Source organism: Macaca nemestrina, chromosome 17 (assembly GCF_043159975.1).
Source record: "Macaca nemestrina isolate mMacNem1 chromosome 17, mMacNem.hap1, whole genome shotgun sequence".
In the NCBI taxonomy this organism is placed as follows: domain Eukaryota; kingdom Metazoa; phylum Chordata; class Mammalia; order Primates; family Cercopithecidae; genus Macaca; species Macaca nemestrina.
In genome coordinates, this window is record NC_092141.1 from 61,375,340 (window position 1) to 61,393,991 (window position 18,652).

Here is an 18,652-nt window from a genome sequence, read left to right on the forward strand (position 1 = left end):
ACAGGGGCCAGCCCCCCGCACCTAGCCTCCACCACTCTTGTATTCTGTATCTTAGTCCCCTGGGTGCCTCCAGCCTGGGATTGCGCCTCTGGGATTCAAACCGGGACTCAAGTATCTGAGGTTCTTCCTTAGTCTCCAGATGTCCCAGCAGTCCCCCTTCTCTGACAAAGGCTCCCTTTTCACGCGGGATCCTTTCCACCCCTAGCTCCAGCTCCCCGCAGTGACTCCGTGGGGTTAGCAACCTTTGTCAGGCCTAAAATGGGCGCCCGGGTAGGACAGGAAGCCAGGTGTGGCTCGCAAGGCCGCTCCGCTCCGGGAAGTGGTGCAGGCGCGCGCCCTGGTGGAAAACGGCGGAGCTGCACGCTCCGTTCCGGCTCCGACCCGGAGGCCGAAGGCCTTCCAGGTCGCCTGGGAGTCTCCGCCCAATGGGGCGGCCCTGGCCAGAAGCGGAGGAGGTGGCACCCGGGACCGAGCTGGGGTCTTGGAGGGAGAGAGAGTGAGGGGAATACAGTATTGGGGGTGAGAGAAGGGTTGGATAGAAGAGGGTCGGGTATCTGGACATGCGCAGGGCCGCGGGACTCTTGGTGGGGTAGCGAGGGGAACGGTCCCACGACTGCTCCCAAGGGCCGGAACTCCCAGTGGGGGCGGGATCCTCGGAGTGCCCGCCTGCGGACTCCCAAGCCTGGAGCCTGGGGAGAGGGTGGGCACCACTGCTCCCGCACACCCGTGCATGGTGTGTGCGCCGAGCGTCCAGGAGCCACGGCGGTGTCTTCCCTGCGCGTCGTTTACACGTGTCGGGGTAGGCGGCTCCCCGGGGCTGAGCTGTGGCCAGGTTTATGGAGAGGCCCGCCTCTCCCCAGATGGCATCGTCGAGCCCTGACTCTCCATGTTCCTGCGACTGCTTTGTCTCTGTGCCCCCGGCCTCAGCCATCCCAGCTGTGATCTTTGCCAAGAACTCGGACCGACCCCGGGACGAGGTGCAGGAGGTGGTGTTTGTCCCCGCAGGTTCTCACACTCCTGGGAGCCGGCTCCAGGTGGGTTAGGCCTTATGGGGTGCTGGGAGGTGTGACAGAGCTCTGCATTCTTCTAAGACCTTTTCCCCTGCTCCCCACACGTGGGAGGCTGCCAGAAGTAGTTAAAGAGCATGAGCTTTAAGCCTACCAACCTGGACCTGAGCCCATTATGTAGCCTCAGTCTACCTCAGTTTCCTCTTCTATAAAATGGGAATGAGACATTCCTCAAAGGGATCTATAAGGTGATTGGCAGAGTGCCAGCACTCGAGGGGCCGCCCCTCTCTGAGTGGACACTTCCTTTCTCCTCCCTCACCTCCAGTGCACATACATTGAAGTGGAACAGGTGTCGAAGACGCACGCTGTGATTCTGAGCCGTCCTTCTTGGCTATGGGGGGCTGAGATGGGCGCCAACGAGCATGGTGTCTGCATTGGCAACGAGGCTGTGTGGACGAAGGAGCAAGTTGGGGAGGGGGAAGCCCTGCTGGGCATGGACCTGCTCAGGTGCAGACCCTGCCCTTCCTCATCTGCCTGAAACACCAGAAATCTGGGGGCTGAGTTTTGACCTGGGCCCATCCATTCCTCCCCCAGCCTGGTTCACAGGGGCCTCCTCCACTCTGCAGACTTTGCCCTCGTGCCCTCGTGAGGAAGGCTGCAACAGCAGCCACCTTTGGGCCTCTCCTGGCCCAGAAATAGAGCAGTGGTTATTTATTTTCAGTTGAAATCTCACATAGAGTCCCGATTTATAAAACCAGTAATAGTGGATGGAGCAGCTCTGGGTGGAGAGAGGTTGGGGGCTCAGGACACTTTTCTCTCTGAAACAGTGTTTCGGGCCTTTTCATGGAACCCTCAAAGCATAGCACATGGAACGAGAGCATTGAAAACCACTGGTGTAATTGTGTTTGATACGATCAGTGCCAGCAGATTTGCTGTGTGACTTGGGCCTATCACCAAACCTCTCCAGGCCTCTTCTGTCCCCTGGAGCTTCTGCCACCAGCCATTGATCCCTCTGTCACCCTTCTGTCCCTTGGTCCTCTCTCTTGCCAGGCTGGCTTTGGAACGGAGCAGCTCTGCCCAGGAGGCCTTGCATGTGATCACAGGCTTACTGGAGCGCTATGGGCAGGGGGGCAGCTGCCTGGAGGACCCTGCGCCATTCTCCTACCACAGCACCTTCCTGCTGGCTGACCGCACAGAGGCATGGGTGCTGGAGACAGCTGGCAGGCTCTGGGCTGCACAGAGGATCCAGGGTGAGGCATTCCCTTTCTGCCAGCCTTGGGAAGTGGGAGAAATGGTAGGGGCCCGATCCAGGTGCAAGCCTGTCGGGACATTCAGGGAGATGGGAGATGAGCTCACTTGGGAACCCTTCTCCCCTTCACTCGGTTAAGTCTTCCTTGTGCTACAGCCTGCTGCTTCCTCTCGGAAGCCTTCCTGGACTTCCCTGGGTGGTCAGGTTTCCTGCTTATATGCAAGCAGGTACTTCTTTTTCATCGCATTCAACACAGTTGCATGCTTACATTTATCTCTGCGACTATTTTGTCTGCCTCCCCCACCACACTGTAGGCTCCATGAGGGTAGGTCGTTCTCTTTTCCACCATGTTCTCAGCGTCTTGCCCAGTGCCTGGCATAGAATAGACACTCAATGGTAAATGAACCGCTCCCCCATCTCCTCCACAGAGGGGGCCCGCAACATCTCCAACCAGCTGAGCATTGGCACGGACATCTCGGTCCAACACCCGGAGCTGCGGACTCATGCCCAGGCCAAGGGCTGGTGGGATGGGCAGGGTGCCTTTGACTTTGCTCAGGTCTTCTCCCTGACCCAGCAGCCTGTGCGAATGGAGGCTGCCAAGGCCCGCTTCCGGGCAGGGCAGGAGCTGCTGCAGCAATGGCAAGGTTAGTGAGTGGTGGAGGGGGCTGGGGGCCAGGAGGGCCACAGCAGTGCCAGCCACTCTCCCCTCCCACAGCTTCCCCCTCTACTCCTTGGCAGGGGGCATCACAGCAGAGGTGATGATGGGCATCCTCAGGGACAAGGAGAGTGGTATCTGCATGGACTCGGGAGGCTTTCGCACCACGGCCAGCATGGTGTCTGTCCTGCCCCAGGATCCCACACAGCCCTGCGTGCACTTTCTTACTGCCACGCCAGACCCATCCAGGTGGGAAGAACGAGGATGGGGAAGGCTGGGGAGAAGAGAGGATATGATATATCTCCATCCTTCCATCCGTGCCCTTCTAGGTCTGTGTTCAAACCTTTCATCTTTGGGGTGGGGGTGGCCCAGGCCCCCCAGGTGCTGTCCCCCACTTTTGGAGCACAGGACCCTGTTCGGACCCTGCCCCGATTCCAGACTCGGGTAGATCGCCGGCACACCCTCTATCGTGGACACCAGGCAGCCCTGGGGCTGATGGAGAGTGATCAGGTATCCCCCAGGGAGAAGGGGCTACCCTGAGGTGATGACGGACCTCCCACTCCCAGTGGAACTCTGGAAATATGAGGGAAACTGGGAGTGGAAGAGATTCCAGAGCTGGGGAGAGGAGTTCCTCCCTTCAAAGCCAGCAACTGCCTTTGGGGAATGTTGGGGGGTCTCTCCTTTCTCCTGCTTGTGTGAGGTGGTACACACTCCCCCCCTTTCTCCTGCTTGTGTGAGGTGGTACACACTCCCCCCCTTTCTCCTGCTTGTGTGAGGTGGTACACACTCCCCCCCTTTCTCCTGCTTGTGTGAGGTGGTACACACTCCCCCCCTTTCTCCTGCTTGTGTGAGGTGGTACACACTCCCCCCCTTTCTCCTGCTTGTGTGAGGTGGTACACACTCCCCCTTCACCTGGCGGGAAGCCTGTCCTGGACAGACTCATCTCAGCTTTCCCTTGGGGCAGGATCGAGGGCAGCAGCTCCAGCAGAAACAGCAGGATCTGGAGCAGGAAGGCCTCAAGGCCACACAGGGGCTGCTGGCCAGTGAGTGGGCCCCATCCCTCCAGGAGCTGGGCAGCCTCTTCCAGGCCTTTGTGAAGAGGGAGAGCCAGGCTTATGCATCAGCTTCATAGCTTCTGCTGGCCTGGGGTGGGCCCAGAACCCCTCGGACCAACTGCCCTGAGTGGTGGTGAAGTTGGAGCAATCCCTTCATGCTCCTAGGCCATGTTCTGAGCGGCCAGCTTGGCCTTTGCCTTAATAAATGTGTTTTATTTTCTCTTCAGTGAACTTTATCCCAGGTTCAGTGGGGGTGGGAGAGCCAAGTGAGGCCCAAAGGCAGCTGTGGGGCCTGTGGTTGTGTACTCATTCCTGAGTGGTTGAGTGATGGGGACTAGGCAGGAGGACAGGGAGGGGACAGGAGCAGGCTGCTGTTGGGGACGACTAGGACCACAGCTCCTTGGTCCTTGGCTTGGACTGGGGAAGGGCACTCCCTAGGGGTGGCAGTGAGATGGCATCCTCTATGAGGTGGTGCCTGCTTCTTGCCCATGTGGGAGCCAAGAAGCCAGCGGGGGGCCTGAGGCATGCCTGCCCTGTGGGTAGCTCCTGAAAGATTCCAAACTTGCTCTTTAGAATCAGGTGGCTCACTGTGCTCTGTATTTTGTTTCCTGGAGCTTTCACTGGTTGCTTCCCCTGAGATACCCCCAAGTAACACGAAAAGCATATTCAGGGCCTAGAGACACTTTACTGGGGATGAACTCCTGACACAGGTCATTGGTCTGAGAAGTGGGGCAGGCCCCACTCCACTCCACTCGTAGAGAAAGGTTGACAGAGAATCATTTCTTGCTTCTCTTGGCCATAGTTTTGGTTGTGCTGGGGGCCTCAGCCACAGAGGCCTTGGGGACTGTGGATGCCCGGACCCCCTTCCTTCCCCATAGAGAGTTTTGGCGGCCCCTGGGAATCAGACTGCATGGTTTCTTGGTGGGAGAGGAGGCCTGGGGTGAGGAGATGGCCTCAGGGACTGTCTCCTCCCCTTGCCCAGGAGTGGCAGAAGGGCTGCTGTCCCCAGCCATGGGCACCCCAGGCAGCAAGGGCAGGTTGGTGAGGGTGGGCTGCATCTCCATCCTCAGCAGGTGCTGTGTCAGGACCGCCTGTTGCCGGTGCTCCCTGTGCCTGCTCAGCTCCTGCTCCAGCTCCTTGAGGAAGCCTAGGAGGGGCCAGGGGGTGGAGGGTGCAGGGTGGGTGGAGCTCTGGGCTCAGCAGGAGGGTCCCTGAGCTCAGGGAAGTCTCTGGCTGGCCCCTGCCATCCCTCTTGGGAAGCAGCCTGAGGCTGGGGTCCCGGACTGACACCTTACTCTGGCCCAGATGTTGATCTGAACTTGGGGCTCCCCTCCCCAGACGCCACTGCCATCTTAGCTTCCCTCGTGTCCCACAGGGAAGAGGTGGGCTCTGGGGAAGCTGAAAGCCTTGGAAAGCAGGGTCACCTCGTTCTGAGCAGAATGGGCCACTCAGCTCTGGGAACTCCTCCTCGCTTGAAGCTTCATCCTCCTCGTCCGAAATCCAGCGCTCCATCACAGGCTGCCCATCCAGGTCCAAGAGAAGTGGCAGGGCTTCTATCACCAGCTCACTGCAGAGCAGGAGCAGAGGTTACCTAGGAGGGCACCCTGGCGTGGAGGATGCAAAGATATGCACCACAGCACCCACACCTGGAGGGGTGGTAGCTCATGAGTTAGGTAGGAGGTTGGGGAGAAGGTGCCATGGATAGTAACCCCAGGATTGCAGGCTGAGAGGGGCCTGGGCTGAGTTAGCAGGTGGAGCTCAACTAGACCTTTCTTCCCACCCTCCCCTCCTTACCGGTAGCTATCCTGGTTGGTGCAGCTATTGCCAGACAGGTTGAGGATGAGAAGGCTCTGGGGGAACTCATCTGCACACAGCAAAGAGAGAGGAAATGGGGTTCTCACTTGATCTTAGCCAAAAGGCCATGAAGCGATGGGAATGGGGTTCTCACACCCACTTTCTCGTCCAAAGCCACTACCTCTAAGCACAACCCCTTGAACTCCCTGAGGATGAGGTGTGGACCTGCAGGGGTGTGGCTAATGCAAGCACAGGCAGCTGGGTGCAGACGGGAGGGCAGGCCCCACAGGGGATGTGTTTGGTGAGCCAGGGCAAGTGGGTTCCTACCCAGCTTCAACGTTTCTATCAGGTTCTCAGAGAGGTCCAGAAACTGGAGGCATGGGAGGTCAAGGAGGTTTTCCACCTGCCTGATTTGGTTTCCTGCCAGAGACAGGAAGCTGTAGGGGAAGGAAGGGGTAGAGAGGCAGAGCTGAATCATGGAACAGCTGGAGGAAAAGAGAAGGGCACTTGACACTGGGGCCCCTGGGCTAGGCAGCTGATGACCAGTGGGGACACATGGCCTTCTGGGGTGAGGGAGTAGAGCTAGGCTTGCTGGTCCTTGGCTGAAAAGGACCCAGGCTTGGAGAAATCTGAACCAGTTCTTTGGGGTGTGTTTAGGTTCCCCCGACCCCTCTTCCCCTGCCTGAGCCCTGGCACCACATACCGCAAGGAGGGGACGCAAGCCAGGTTCTCAATTTGCTGGATCTTATTCTGCAAGAAGAAACCGAAGTGGGGAAACCAAGCTGAGATCAGATGGGTGGGAGGCCCTTTACAGGGACAAAGTAAGTCCCAAGACCATGTCTACTCCTGCAGCTGGAGATCTGGCACTTTGGGAATGATAACCCCACTCCTTGAACAGGTTGCCACTACCTTAAGAAAGATGATTTTCTTTCTCCAGGTGGATGGTTAGGGGTGTAAACCTGGGGTATCTAAACCTGACTAAGTATACTCTTCTGATTCCACAACCAAAGAGTGACCTTGGAATCAGAAAAGGAAACCAAGCCGCCACCAGGAAAATGGAAAGGGCCTTGGTGGTGGCTTGCATACACAGAGAGAACAATAAGCATACATGAACTTGATGGGAAAAGTTTCTATGGGGAAAGTCGAAGCAAGCTGGGAATATTCAACCAGGGGAGGGCTGAAGATCAACCAACCACCACCACCACCAAACAGCCTTCAAGTAGGATCTGATTGATGTAGAGGAATCTTCATAGTTTCCTCTTCCTCTTCAAAACAGGAAATAGGCTGGAGCTATTTAACGTGAAAGATTTAGAGTAAATGCCAAGAAGAACTTCTAGATCAAGAGAAGTGCCTAAAGAACAGTGGAGGGAGCACAGGTCATGTTCAGGATCTATTCTGGGGGAATTAGTCTTTCAATTCAGGACCCTACGTCATTCATCTGGGAATGGTTTAACTGAAGGTCTGCCTGCCTGAACACCAGGGAATGGGCAAAATGACCTGGTTGGCTCCTTTCAGATGAGACAGATTAGGTCCACAGGGGTCAAGGGGAGGGGAAGGATGGAGAAAGAAGTTACCCCTTGCAGATAGAGGCTGTGAAGATTCTTGAGGCCCTCTAAGTTCCTGATAGTAGTAATCCCCTCCCGGTCCAGGCGGACAGTCTGCAGTTCATCAAGAGTGTGAAACCTGGGAGAAGAGTCAGTAAGGGTGGTGTTAGAGCACCACTCATGTGGTCTGTTAGCAGAGAGGATGGGAGAGAGGGAGGAGGGAAGGGGTTTCAAGGAGGGGTAGTTGGCTGAGTGATTTTAATCAAATGTGAGAAACATCTTCTTGACATCTTGAGGTGGTGTCTAGATCATGAAACTGTCTTGACTTGCAGACTTGTATCTTTATCATTAGCACTGGAAAGGGTGAGAGAGAGGAGTAAGGACCCTCTGGGAAATTGGAGGATGGCAGCTTATGGTTCCTGGAGAGATTCAGCAGCAAGAGAAGCCTTCCTCTGGCCAGCTTGGATGGTGGAGGCAGGGGTAGGACAGAGATGAGACATTGCAGAAAGATCCTTCCTCACCTTCCTTTTGAGTGGTTCATGGAGGAAAAAGCACTTGTTTCATCCACCCATTCATTCATTCCACAACATTTGCTGAGACAACTAGAGACAAATGACAGAGTCTCTGCCCACCACTATTAAAGAAGCAGGGCAGGCTGGCCATGGTGGCTCACCCTGTACTCTCAGCACTTTGGGAGGCTGAGGCAGGAGGATCACTTTAGCCCAGGAGGTCGAGGCTGTAATATGCCACGATTATGCTACTGCACTTCAGCCTGGGTGACAGAGCAAGACCCTATGTCATTTAAAAGAAAAAAAAAAAAGAGGCTGGGTGAGGTAGCTCACGCCTATAATCCCAGCACTTTGGGAGGTTGAGGCGGGCAGATTGCCTGAGGTCAGGAGTTCAAGACCAGCCTGGCTAACATGGTGAAACCCCATCTCTACTAAAAATACAAAAAAAAATTAGCTGGGTGTGGTGGCGGACACATGTAGTCACAGCTACTCAGGAGGCTGAGGCTGGAGAATTGCTTCAACCCGGGAGGCAGTCGTTGCAGTGAGCCGAGATCGTGCCACCGCACTCCAGCCTGCGCAACGGAGTGAGACTCCGTCTCAAAAAAAAAAAGAGGAAGAAGGCGAAACATCTATGACAAGTGGATAACAGAGGCAAGTACAGGGGAAAGGAAGAAGAAGAAGGAGAATGAGGAGGAAGAAGGGGAAGAAGGAGAAAGAATAAAGAAGAGGAAGAAGAAGGAAGAAAGAAGAAGGCCAAACATCTATGACAAGTGGATAACAGAAGCAAGTACAGGGGAAAAAGGGAGTACATAGTCTGTGCACTAAGTTCAGAGTAGGAGGAATCAGGGAATGCTTCCTAGAGGAGGTGACAGATGAGTAGGCATTAGCCATGAAGATAGGGGGATATGGTGAGAAGGCATTTCAAGCAGAAGGAATAGTATGTGCTAACACAGCCCTTCCGAAACTCCAATATGCCCATGCAGACTCTAATTCAGTAGATCGGGTGGAGGGGCTGAGATGCTCCACTTCTAACAAGCCCCCTGTGATGCCAGTGCTGCTGCCCTACCCCTGCACCCTCTCCCGCCTACACATACTCTTGAGTAGTAAGGTACTAAGGTGTGAGTACGCAGTGTGGGAAATTGTACACTTGTGGAAAGTGGCCAGAAAGAAGGCTGAAAAGCAGAAGACAACTTAAGCTTAGGCAGTGGGATTTTATTTGGGAGGTAACAGCCAAGAAAGTTTCTGTCAGTGAGTGCCTGATTAGATTTGTTATTTAAAAGGATCACTTTGGCTACTCAGGAGGCTGAAGTAGGAGGATTGTTTGAGGAGTTCAAGACCAGTCTGGCCAACAGAGCAAGACCCCATCTCTAAAAAAGTAATTAAAAATACTTTATTTTGTGTTTGTTTTAGAAATAGGGTCTCACCCTGTTGCCCAGGCTGGCATGCAATGGCATGATCATAGCTTACTGTAGCCACAGGTACCTGGGCTCAAGTGATCCTCCTGCCTCAGCCTCCCAAGTACCTAGGACTACAGGTGTGTGTGCACCACCATACTCAGATAATTTATTTTTATTTTTAGAGATAAGATTCTCACTGTATTGCCCAGGCTGGTCTCAAACTCCTGGGCTCAAGCGATCCTCCTGCGTCAGTCTCCCAAAGCGCTGGGAGTATAGGAGAGGGTTAATATGGACTTATCTAAGACAGTTGAGTGAGGATGGTGAAAAAGAAATGGAATTATTTTTAAGAAGGGAAAATCAACTGGGCATTACCACTGATTGGATGTGTGGAGTAATAAGGAGAGAGACAAAGATCAGTTGACAAATCAATATAGCTCAGGGGCCTGGTCATCCTGAGTGTTTCAGCCTTCTAGCACCCTTTTTCTCCCCCATGCACTCACATCTTTTCTGACAGTTCCTCATCCTCAGGGAAAGTCAAATTCCGCTTAGTGATAAGGGCTTCAGTGATGCAGACGCCCCCTTCCTCTGGACCCTGGGCTGACTTCGCTGTGAAAAGATGAGTCCAACTGTCACATTTCCTCATCCTTGGAGGACTTACCCCGCTGTTTTCCAACTGCTCTACCCACCGTCCCCCCTCCCTACTCACCTCCAGACATGATCTAAAATAAAAGACTGCTGGTCTGAGCGGGGAGAGGAACGAAAAGGAGCCTAGCAGCCTGGGCGGCCCCTAAGGATGGCAGAAACCAGGATGGCAGGAGGAGAGAGAAACTCAGAGACTTGGGAGAGGAGGAAAAGGGGTTGATTCAGAGAAAATTGCTGGGGTGAGGTCGAAGACAACAGTAAATTGATGTGAAGGGTCTGGAGTTTGAGGGGTGTGGAGGGGCTTTGCTGGCAGCAAGCTGGGGCGCAGTGGGCAGGAATGGTTGAGAAAGGAGCAGTTCCTAGGAAGCCGGAGTCGTTGCTAAGAGACTGGACGCCGAGCGGGGAGGTGAAGACAGGATCCGTTGGCCCGGCTTAGCGCATGCGTGTTACAGCTACAGCTGACGGGTACGCCCACTGCTTCCGGCCCCGGGGTTCGCTACCCCACAATCCTTAGCTCTTTCCGTCACCACTCGGCTTCCGTCCATTCTTCCGGTGGAGATGGCTGCGGCCGTGGCTGGGTTGCTGCGTGGGGGTTTCCTGCCCCAGGCGGGTAAGGAGTGGCCCAGGTCCTCACGGCGTGTCTTGCCGCCGCTCTCTAGTCCTCATCTGCCCTCCTCTACTACTGATTCTTCTCATAATCTCTGACCCCAACTAGATCGCTGGCCCCGTGCAGCTCCTTGTGATTCCAGACTCTGGTAATCACAGCAACAGTGTCCAGCTGTTGCCTGTCTCCAGAGTTTATTTTGCCTGGACCACTCCTCGCCCAGACCTTTGCATTATGTCTGCATCTTAATGTCTCAGCCTAAATGTCACCTCAGGTCTACCCTTGACTCCTTAGCCCCATCGCAATCTGTAATTTTGCATTTAAACTAAACAGTTGTTTGTTTAAACTTAAACTCCGCAAGGGCAGAACCATGTTAATTCAGCATAGCCAGCAGGTGGCATGGTGCTTGATGTTAGTAAGGGTGCAATAAATATTTGTTTAATGAATGGATTTGAGCACTCAATATAGACCAGGCACTGTGATAACTATTTTTATATGTGTTAGCTCATTTAAATCTTTTAAATCATTTAAATCTGAAGCACCCTGTGAGAAAGACATTTGCATCTCCTCTTTACAGACGCAGCAACTGAAGTTGAGACCAGTTGGGTTGCCAAGGTCACAGCTAGTAATTGGCGGAAGAGAGATTAAAATCCAGTTTCGGCTTGGCGCGGTGGCTCACGCCTGTAATCCCAGCACTTTGGGAGGTTGAGGCGGAGGGATCACCTGAGGTCAAGAGTTTGAGAACAGCCTGGCCAACATGGCGAAACCCCAACTCTACTAAAAACACAAAAATGAGCCGGGCGTGGTGGCACGTGCCTGTAGTCCCAGCTACTCAGGAGGCTGAGGCATGAGAATCGCTTACACCGGGAGGCAGAGGTTGCAGTGAGCTGAGATCGCCCGTCGCTGCACTCCAGCCTGGGCTACAGAGCGAGACTCCATCTCAAAAAAAAAAGAAAAAAAATCCAGTTTCATTTGATTCCAAAGCCTGCCTGCAGTCTTAACAGTTAGGTTTTGTGGCTGCTGGGCAATAAGACCTCTTACCCCAGCAAATATCCATACTCTCTGACTGTTAGAGCCACCTTCTATCTGGACCCTTTTCTGAGGTCACATCCCAGTCTTGGGAATGGCTGAAAGTGGGAAGTTCTAGTCTTGGCCCTTGTGTTGAGGATGAAAGGGTCACTTTGGCTCAGGGCTTTTGAGTGCCTCACTTGTTTTCTGTGGGGTGCTCTGTAGCATTACCTGTAAACAGGAAGAGAGGAGGAAAGAGAGACTTGTCTGAGAGCTGTGAGAATGGTGTAACATTTTTTTCTCCTCTTCAAATCATAGGAGAGGATGTCAGAACAGTGGTTAGAGCAGTGGTTTTCAAACTTTAGTATGCGTCAGCATCACCAGGAGGACTTGTTAAAACACTATTTGTGACCAGCCTTGGTAACATGGTGAAACCTAGTTTCTACAAAACAAAACAAAAAACACTATTTGCTAGGCTCCATCCCAGAGTTGCTGATTCAGTAGGTCTAGGCAGAGCATGAGAATTTGTATTTCTTTTTCTTTTTCTTTTTGAGACAGTCTTCCTCTGTCGCCCAGGCCGGAGTGCAGTGGCACAATCTCGGCTCACTGCAGTCTCTGCCTCTTGGGTTCAAGCAATTCTCATGGCTCAGCCACCTGAGTAGCTGGGACTACAGGTGTGTGCCACCACACCTGGCTAATTTTTGTAGTTTAGTTAGAGACAGAGTTTCACCATGTTGGCCAGGTTGGTCTTGAATTCCTGACCTCAAGTGAGCTGCCCACCTTGGCCTCCCAAAGTGTTGGGATTACAGGCGTGAGCCACCACACCCAGCAAAATTTCTGTTTCTAACAAGTTCTCAAATGATGCTGATGTTGCTGGTTGGGGTACAGGTGGGGCATACCTTGAGAACCACTAGATTAGACCAGGGGTTGGCATATTATGGTAGGGCCAGTCACTGTGTTTTATAAAATTCTGTTGGTACATAGCTTCTGCTGTCTGTCTACATATTGTCTGTGACTGCTTTTGGCAGAGTTGAGTGTTAGAGACAGAGTACATGGGCCCCAAACTTAAAATATTTATTATTTGACCATTTTAAGAAAGTTTATTCAACCTTATCCCCTTTTTCTTTCTTTTTCTTTTTCTTTTTTTGTCCGAGACGGAGTCTCACTCTGTGCCCAGGCTGGAGTGCAGTGGCATGATCTCGGCTCACTGCAACCTCTGCCTCCTGGGTTCAAGTGATTCTCCTGCCTCAGCCTCTCAAGTAGCTAGGATTACAGGTATGCACCACCATGCCCCGCTAATTTTTGTATTTTTAGTAGAGATGGGGTTTCACCATGTTGGCCAGGCTGGTCTCAAACTCCTGACCTCCAGTGATCTCGCCCGCCTCGGCCTCCCAAAGTGCTGGGATTACAGGTGTCAGCCACCACGCCCGGCCTCCCCTTTTCTTAATGTGTTCAAAATATTTTCTCCTTTGTTCTCATTTTTTTCTCGCATTTCTGCACATTAAGAAGAGCTGGAGAAATGGGAACCTCAAGAGATTAAGTAATTGACCTCAGGTCACTTATTGAAAGAGAAGAGAAGCTTTGGAAATTTAGAATTTGGGGTAGACAATTCCTTGTCCCACTCTTGTGCTGAGTCTAGCTCTGTGAGCTGTGCTTTTCTCTGCTAGAGGGTGTGTTTTTTCTCCATCTGGGATAAACTAGGGCCTCCAAGAGGTTGCATCTAACCATGTTGCTGTATCCCCTCACAGGCCGGCTGCCTACCCTCCAGACTGTCCGCTATGGCTCCAAGGCTGTTACCCGCCACCGTCGTGTGATGCACTTTCAGCGGCAGAAGCTGATGGCTGTGACTGAATATATCCCCCCAAAACCAGCCATCCACCCAGCATGCCTGCCATCTCCTCCAAGCCCCCCACAGGAGGTAAGGAGGAGTTTGGATACATGTCACTTGGTGGTGGGATGGTGGATTAAAGTAATCTTGTCTCTGGCCATAGTGAAGTAGGACACTCAGCCATTGTCACTCACGTAATTATTTCACTTTGACTGCCTGATCCAGATACTTTAAGATGAAATCTGCACTTGATTCTATATTGGCTTTTGGGCTCTGGATTGGACGGGCCTGCTGAATTTCCTTCTTGTCTCCAAAAATGTGTGTGAGAGCTACCTGAGCCAGTGGGGTTGGGGAGAGTATCTCTCCAATCTTTTTTTTTTGAGACAGAGTATCGCTCTTGTTGCCCAAGCTGGAGTGCAATGGCGCGATCTCGGCTCACTGCAACCTCTGCCTCCCGGGTTCAAGTGATTCTCCTGCCTCAGCCTCCTGAGTAGCTGGGATTACAGGTGCGCACCTGTAATGATAAATAAATTAGCCACACCTGGCTAATTTTTGCATTTTTAGTAGAGACGGGGTTTCACCATGTTAGCCAGGATGGTTTTGATCTCCTGACCTCGTGATCTGCCTGCCTCGGCCTCCCAAAGTGCTGGGATCACAGGCGAGTCACTCCGCCCGGCCATCTTTTTTTTGTGTGTGTGTGTGAGATAGAGTCTCATTCTGTTGCCCAGGCTGGAGTGCAGTGGGACATTCTTGGCTCATCGCAACCTCTGCCTCCTGGGTTCAAGTGATTCTCCTGCCTCAGCCTCCTGAGTAACTGGGATTATAGGCGCATGCCACCATGCCCAGCTAATTTTTTGTATTTTTAGTAGAGACGGGGTTTTGCTCTGTTGGCCAGGCTGGTCTCGAACTCCTGACCTCAAGCAATCCGCCCGCCTTGGCCTCCTAAAGTGCTGAGATTACAGGCATGAGCCACCGCACCCAGCCAAATTTCTCAATTTTAAACTAACGCTGCAAAAGAGTTATATTTATGATTGGCAAAATGATTCAACATGAGTATAGTGTCAGATTGATAGTTGAAGTAATTTGAACAATATTATTGTCAAGCACTGTTGACTGGGGCAGACTGCAGACCTGTTTTGGGGGAGTGGAACTGAGCATTTTCAGGTTTGAAAAACACTGCTAAAGACTGCGATTATCTAATGAAAGTGAAAAGGTTAGAGGAGTGGGAGATGTTACATGTCCCTGAGAGTCAGGGGTCCAGTTATCCTACTTGTTCCCCGATCTTTTGCACATTTGGGCATCACTGGAAGCCCTAGAACCTACCACAGAGGGAGCAAGGTTGCCAAGAGAAGTCAGCTGATATTTCCTTGGTCATTGCTTTCCAACTTCAGGAGACAGGCCTCATCAGGCTTCTCCGCCGGGAGATAGCAGCAGTTTTCCAGGACAACCGAATGATAGCCGTCTGCCAGAACGTGGCTCTGAGCGCAGAGGACAAGCTTCTTATGCGACACCAGCTGCGGAAACACAAGATCCTGATGAAGGTCTTCCCCAACCAGGTAGGGAGCAGGCCCCTTGGCATGGGTTGCCCATCTTCCCCCAACCCCCACCAGACTCAGACCTCACCATCTGCTCCCCAGTGATGATACTTCTTATTCCTCCTCTCCATGAGTCACCGTCTAATCTGGTGTCTAAGCTATGATTAGGGGATGAGAAGACCCTTGGGTTGCACCCTCAGCCTAATGTGGCCCATGACCCACGAGGTGGCTCTTCCTCCCACTTGTTCCCGATGTCATTTTTTCCTGCTGTCCCAGGTCCTGAAGCCCTTCCTGGAGGATTCCAAGTACCAAAATTTGCTGCCCCTTTTTGTGGGGCACAACATACTGCTGGTCAGTGAAGAGCCCAAGGTCAAGGAGATGGTACGGATCTTAAGGACTGTGCCGTTCCTGCCGCTGCTAGGTGAGCAAGCACCCCCGCCAGTTAGGGGTGGGATGAAGAGGGGCAGGTGCTACAGCAGCCTGCTGCCATCTGCTCAGCTTGTCTTGGTAAAACCGTGAACGTTCTTGGAGAGAGCATCCTTTCACGGATGGGGCCTGAGTCAACAGCACATTTATTGAGGGCTGACTGTCATTCCCACACCTGTGTTGTCTCACTACCCCAGGTCACTTCTGCACTGGAGGGAAGACTAGGAAAGGCAGACATGGAGCAGGGAGAGAAATTTCAGATACCTTGAGTCTAACAGTGGGGTAGTGGGTGCTGAAACCCACACAGATGAAGATATTTAAAACAAGTAGCCCAAATAAAGGGTGCCGAGGGCCAGTGACCAGTGTTTCTCAGACTCCCCTGATGCTGACTCACTTAAGGGGCAGAGAATACTGCACGTGTCCCTTGGAAATCCAGATTTCATAGGTCTCTGTGGGGAGGGGGCGGGACAGGAATCTGAATTTTTTTTTTTTTTTTTGAGATGGAGTCGTACTCTATCACCCTGGCTGGAGTGCAGTGACGCAGTCTCAGCTCACTGCCACCTCTGTCTCCTGGGTTCAAGCAATTCTCCTGCCTCAGCCTCTTAAGTAGCTGGGATTACAGGCACCTGCCACCACACCCAGCTGATGTTTTTTTGTATTTTTAGTAGAGATATGGTTTCACCATGTTGGCCAGGCTGGTCTCGAACTCCTGACCTCAGGTGATCCACCCACCTCGGCCTTCCAAAGTGCTGGGATTACAGGCGTGAGCCACTGCGCCTGGCCTCATCTGTATTCTCTCTCTCTTTTTTTTTTTTTTTCTGAGATGAAGTTTCGCTCTTTTCACCCAGACTGGAGTGCAATGGCATGAACTCACCTTACTATAACCTCTGCCTCCCCAGTTCAAACGATTCTCCTGCCTCAGCCTCCGGAGTAGCTGGGATTACAGGTGCTCTCCACCATGACTGGCTAATTTTTATAGTTTTAGTAGAGACAGGGTTTCACCTTGTTGGCCAGGCTGGTCTTGAACTCCTGACCTCAGATGATCTGCCTGCCTTGGCCTCCCAAAGTGCTGGGATTACAGGCATGAGCCGCTACACCTGGCCACCTGATTCTTATTTACAAGGAAGTTTAGGAAACACTGACTTAATAGGGGTTGGGGCCAGGTGGATATATTAAGAGTTTTCTGAGGGAAGAGTGAAGAAGTAGGGATCAATCCCAAGCAGAGTGGGTGTGGTGTGGGGCACAGTGGAACCCAGCTCTTGGGGAAGGCAGGATTTTGAGAAGGGCAATGGAGAGCAAGTTCCTAGAGTCAGAAAGCTGTTTTCAGAGAAGAAAGGCATCTGCAAGGAGCCCAGCTGACCCTGTGTTCTTCCAGGTGGCTGCATTGATGACACCATCCTCAGCAGGCAGGGCTTTATCAACTACTCCAAGCTCCCCAGCCTGCCCCTGGTGCAGGGGGAGCTTGTTGGAGGCCTCACCCACCTCACGACCCAGACCCACTCCCTGCTTCAGCACCAGCCCCTGCAGCTGACCACCCTGTTGGACCAGTACATCAGAGAGCAACGCGAAAAGGATTCTGTTGTGTCCGCCAGTGGGAAACCAGATCCTCCTGACCCTGTTCCGGACTCATAGCCAGCCTATTTAGCCAGCCCTGCGCATAAATACACTCTGCTGTATTGGCTGTGCTCTCCTCCGTGGGAGATGTGGAAGAACTTGGGGTGGGGGAGTGCGTTTGTCACTTGGTTTTCACTAACAATGATATTGTCAGGTATAGGGCCACTTGGAGATGCAGAGGATTCCATTTCAAATGTCAGCCACTGGCTTCATCCTTAGTTTTCCCAACTTGGGACCTGATAGGAGCAAAGTCTCTCTCCGTTCTCCAGGTCCAAGGCAAAGATCCTGAAAAGATAAGGCTATTATCCCCTGCCTCCTTGGTCACTGCCTCTTGCTGCACAGGCTCCTGAGCCCACCCCCTTGGGGCACAACCGGCCATGGCCACAGTAGCTCAACCAAGCAGTTGTGCTGAGGTGAGAGCCTGCTGTGTGCCAGGCTTTGTGCTGAGTGCCATACATGTATTAGTTCCTTTACTCCTGACCACATTGTACCCATTTCACAGAGAAGGAGCAGAGAAATTAAGTGGCTTGCTCAAGGTCATGCAGTTAGTAAGTGGCAGAACAGGGACTTGAACCAAGCCCTCTGCTCTGAAGACCGCATCCCGAATTTCTACCCTAGAGCTTCCTCATCAGGTTACCCAGAAGTGGGTCCCGTCCACCATCCAGGTGAGCTTGGATGTTAGTTCTCCACCCTCGAGGTGTACGCCGTGGAAAGTTTGGGAGCACTGCTTTATAATAAAATCAAATGCATTCTACTTCCTTTATTTTGTGGTTTACATGGCTATCCTCCCTATAAACTTACTCTCAGGAGCTTCTCTGTCATCTGACTTTGCTCACTCTTGTTTCCCTTCCTAGGAAAATCCTCTTCTCCTACACCCGTTCTCGCAAATGGCATCCCGCACATGCTTGCCCTGTTAAAGGCAGCTGACAGCTGTATACCCACTAGCTAACATGTCTCTGGTGGTTCTGGACAAAAGGCCTATGGGAAAACTAGGATTCTCTGTTAATGGGGAGTTCTGAGAGCTCTAGGGTAGGAGGCCTCATGCAAGTCTTCATGAACCAGACATTACTAATAAAGGAGATGGGATACTTAACTCGAAGCCCACCGTCATCCTTGATTGGAGCACATTCTGGGTGGATGCAGGGGTGACCTGGGGAGGGTGGCTATTCAACATTGTTTCTCGGACTTGAAGCAATGCCACCGCTTCCTTAGTCTTGGACAGGTACTGTCTGGCGGGGATGATCTGCAGCAGCCTTTTTGTGGCCTGGGCCAGGACCAGCTTCCCACAGTGCCTTGCCCTGTGCTGTATGCCCGGGATGCTCAATCACTGGGAAGTGACTTAAAAGGCCCTTGAGGCTCCTGGATGCCAGAGCTTGTCTGACCAGTGCTGCCCAGTGCTCCTGTCCCTCCCAGAACCCTGCCAGGTACTAACAATGCCCTCCACCTGGGGTGGCTGGAGCAGCGCTGAGGCTCTGAATAAAGGCAAGACAGTGGTTGTCCCTGAGAGATATGTGAGACCCTGAAATGTGAACCAGGCCCAGTGAGGATGAAGTGGAAGGGATAAGTGGCCTAAGTCACTTTTGGGGTCAGAGAAGAAACTTGAATCACATCCTTCACCTGAGGCCCCAACTACTTCTTTCCAGAAAAGACTACTTTTTTCCAGAAAACTTTGCTGCACTTGAAGCTGTAGGTCTGTGCCACCTTCATTTGAATGAATTTTAGACCTTTGTTAAGAGCTGATTTTTCATGAGAATTGAGCAGCTGGACACAGTACTCCAGCAGAAG

General features: G+C 52.5%; 3 protein-coding genes across 8 annotated transcripts; 2 read left to right on the forward strand and 1 right to left on the reverse strand.

The window, feature by feature from the left end:
* Positions 1–354: 354 nt before the first annotated feature.
* On the forward strand, positions 355–4,186 carry LOC105472295 (secernin 2). Of its 3 annotated transcripts, none has more exons than XM_071083026.1 (8): positions 355–496; positions 861–1,028; positions 1,327–1,514; positions 2,058–2,257; positions 2,685–2,900; positions 2,995–3,160; positions 3,241–3,421; positions 3,876–4,186. In XM_071083026.1, exons 2-8 carry the CDS (start codon positions 861–863, stop codon positions 4,041–4,043), a joined length of 1,287 nt encoding a protein of 428 aa, XP_070939127.1. In that variant the 5' UTR covers positions 355–496; the 3' UTR covers positions 4,044–4,186. The 3 variants fall into 3 exon arrangements, with proteins under 3 accessions (XP_070939127.1, XP_070939126.1, XP_070939125.1); XM_071083025.1 differs by having other exon boundaries at positions 358–519; XM_071083024.1 differs by lacking the exon at positions 355–496 and having other exon boundaries at positions 526–1,028.
* A 445-nt stretch (positions 4,187–4,631) lies between these two features.
* LOC105472294 (leucine rich repeat containing 46) lies at positions 4,632–10,058 on the reverse strand. Its single transcript, XM_011725404.2, has 8 exons — positions 9,917–10,058; positions 9,711–9,816; positions 7,335–7,443; positions 6,464–6,510; positions 6,088–6,197; positions 5,761–5,830; positions 5,391–5,533; positions 4,632–5,113 (listed from the first exon to the last, which is right to left on the reverse strand). Exons 1-8 carry the CDS (start codon positions 9,924–9,926, stop codon positions 4,743–4,745), a joined length of 966 nt encoding a protein of 321 aa, XP_011723706.2. The 5' UTR covers positions 9,927–10,058; the 3' UTR covers positions 4,632–4,742.
* Positions 10,059–10,270: 212 nt separating this feature from the next.
* LOC105472293 (mitochondrial ribosomal protein L10) lies at positions 10,271–17,688 on the forward strand. 4 transcript variants are annotated; one of them, XM_071083028.1, is made up of 5 exons: positions 10,271–10,317; positions 13,213–13,382; positions 14,684–14,848; positions 15,104–15,248; positions 16,629–17,688. In XM_071083028.1, the coding sequence occupies exons 2-5, from the start codon at positions 13,278–13,280 to the stop codon at positions 16,883–16,885; spliced, it is 672 nt and encodes a 223-aa protein (XP_070939129.1). In that variant the 5' UTR covers positions 10,271–10,317; positions 13,213–13,277; the 3' UTR covers positions 16,886–17,688. The 4 variants fall into 4 exon arrangements, with proteins under 4 accessions (XP_070939129.1, XP_011723702.1, XP_070939128.1 ...); XM_011725400.2 differs by lacking the exon at positions 10,271–10,317 and adding an exon at positions 10,333–10,462; XM_071083027.1 differs by lacking the exon at positions 10,271–10,317 and adding an exon at positions 11,053–11,071.
* The last annotated feature ends 964 nt before the right edge of the window (positions 17,689–18,652 follow it).

Excerpts from the sequence above, each read along its gene's own strand:
- LOC105472295 (XM_071083024.1), top strand. The coding sequence starts at position 837 with ATGGAGAGGCCCGCCTCTCCCCAGATGGCATCGTCGAGCCCTGACTCT. Across the intron at positions 1,515-2,057 it reads CTGGGCATGGACCTGCTCAG|GCTGGCTTTGGAACGGAGCA; the intron begins GTGCAGACCCTG and ends CTCTCTTGCCAG. Across the intron at positions 3,422-3,875 it reads GGCTGATGGAGAGTGATCAG|GATCGAGGGCAGCAGCTCCA; the intron begins GTATCCCCCAGG and ends CCCTTGGGGCAG.
- LOC105472294 (XM_011725404.2), bottom strand. Across the intron at positions 6,198-6,463 it reads GCTTGCGTCCCCTCCTTGCG|CTTCCTGTCTCTGGCAGGAA; the intron begins GTATGTGGTGCC and ends CTTCCCCTACAG. Across the intron at positions 5,534-5,760 it reads ACCAACCAGGATAGCTACCG|TGAGCTGGTGATAGAAGCCC; the intron begins GTAAGGAGGGGA and ends CCTGCTCTGCAG.
- LOC105472293 (XM_011725400.2), top strand. The coding sequence starts at position 10,411 with ATGGCTGCGGCCGTGGCTGGGTTGCTGCGTGGGGGTTTCCTGCCCCAG. Across the intron at positions 10,463-13,212 it reads GGGTTTCCTGCCCCAGGCGG|GCCGGCTGCCTACCCTCCAG; the intron begins GTAAGGAGTGGC and ends ATCCCCTCACAG. Across the intron at positions 15,249-16,628 it reads GCCGTTCCTGCCGCTGCTAG|GTGGCTGCATTGATGACACC; the intron begins GTGAGCAAGCAC and ends GTGTTCTTCCAG.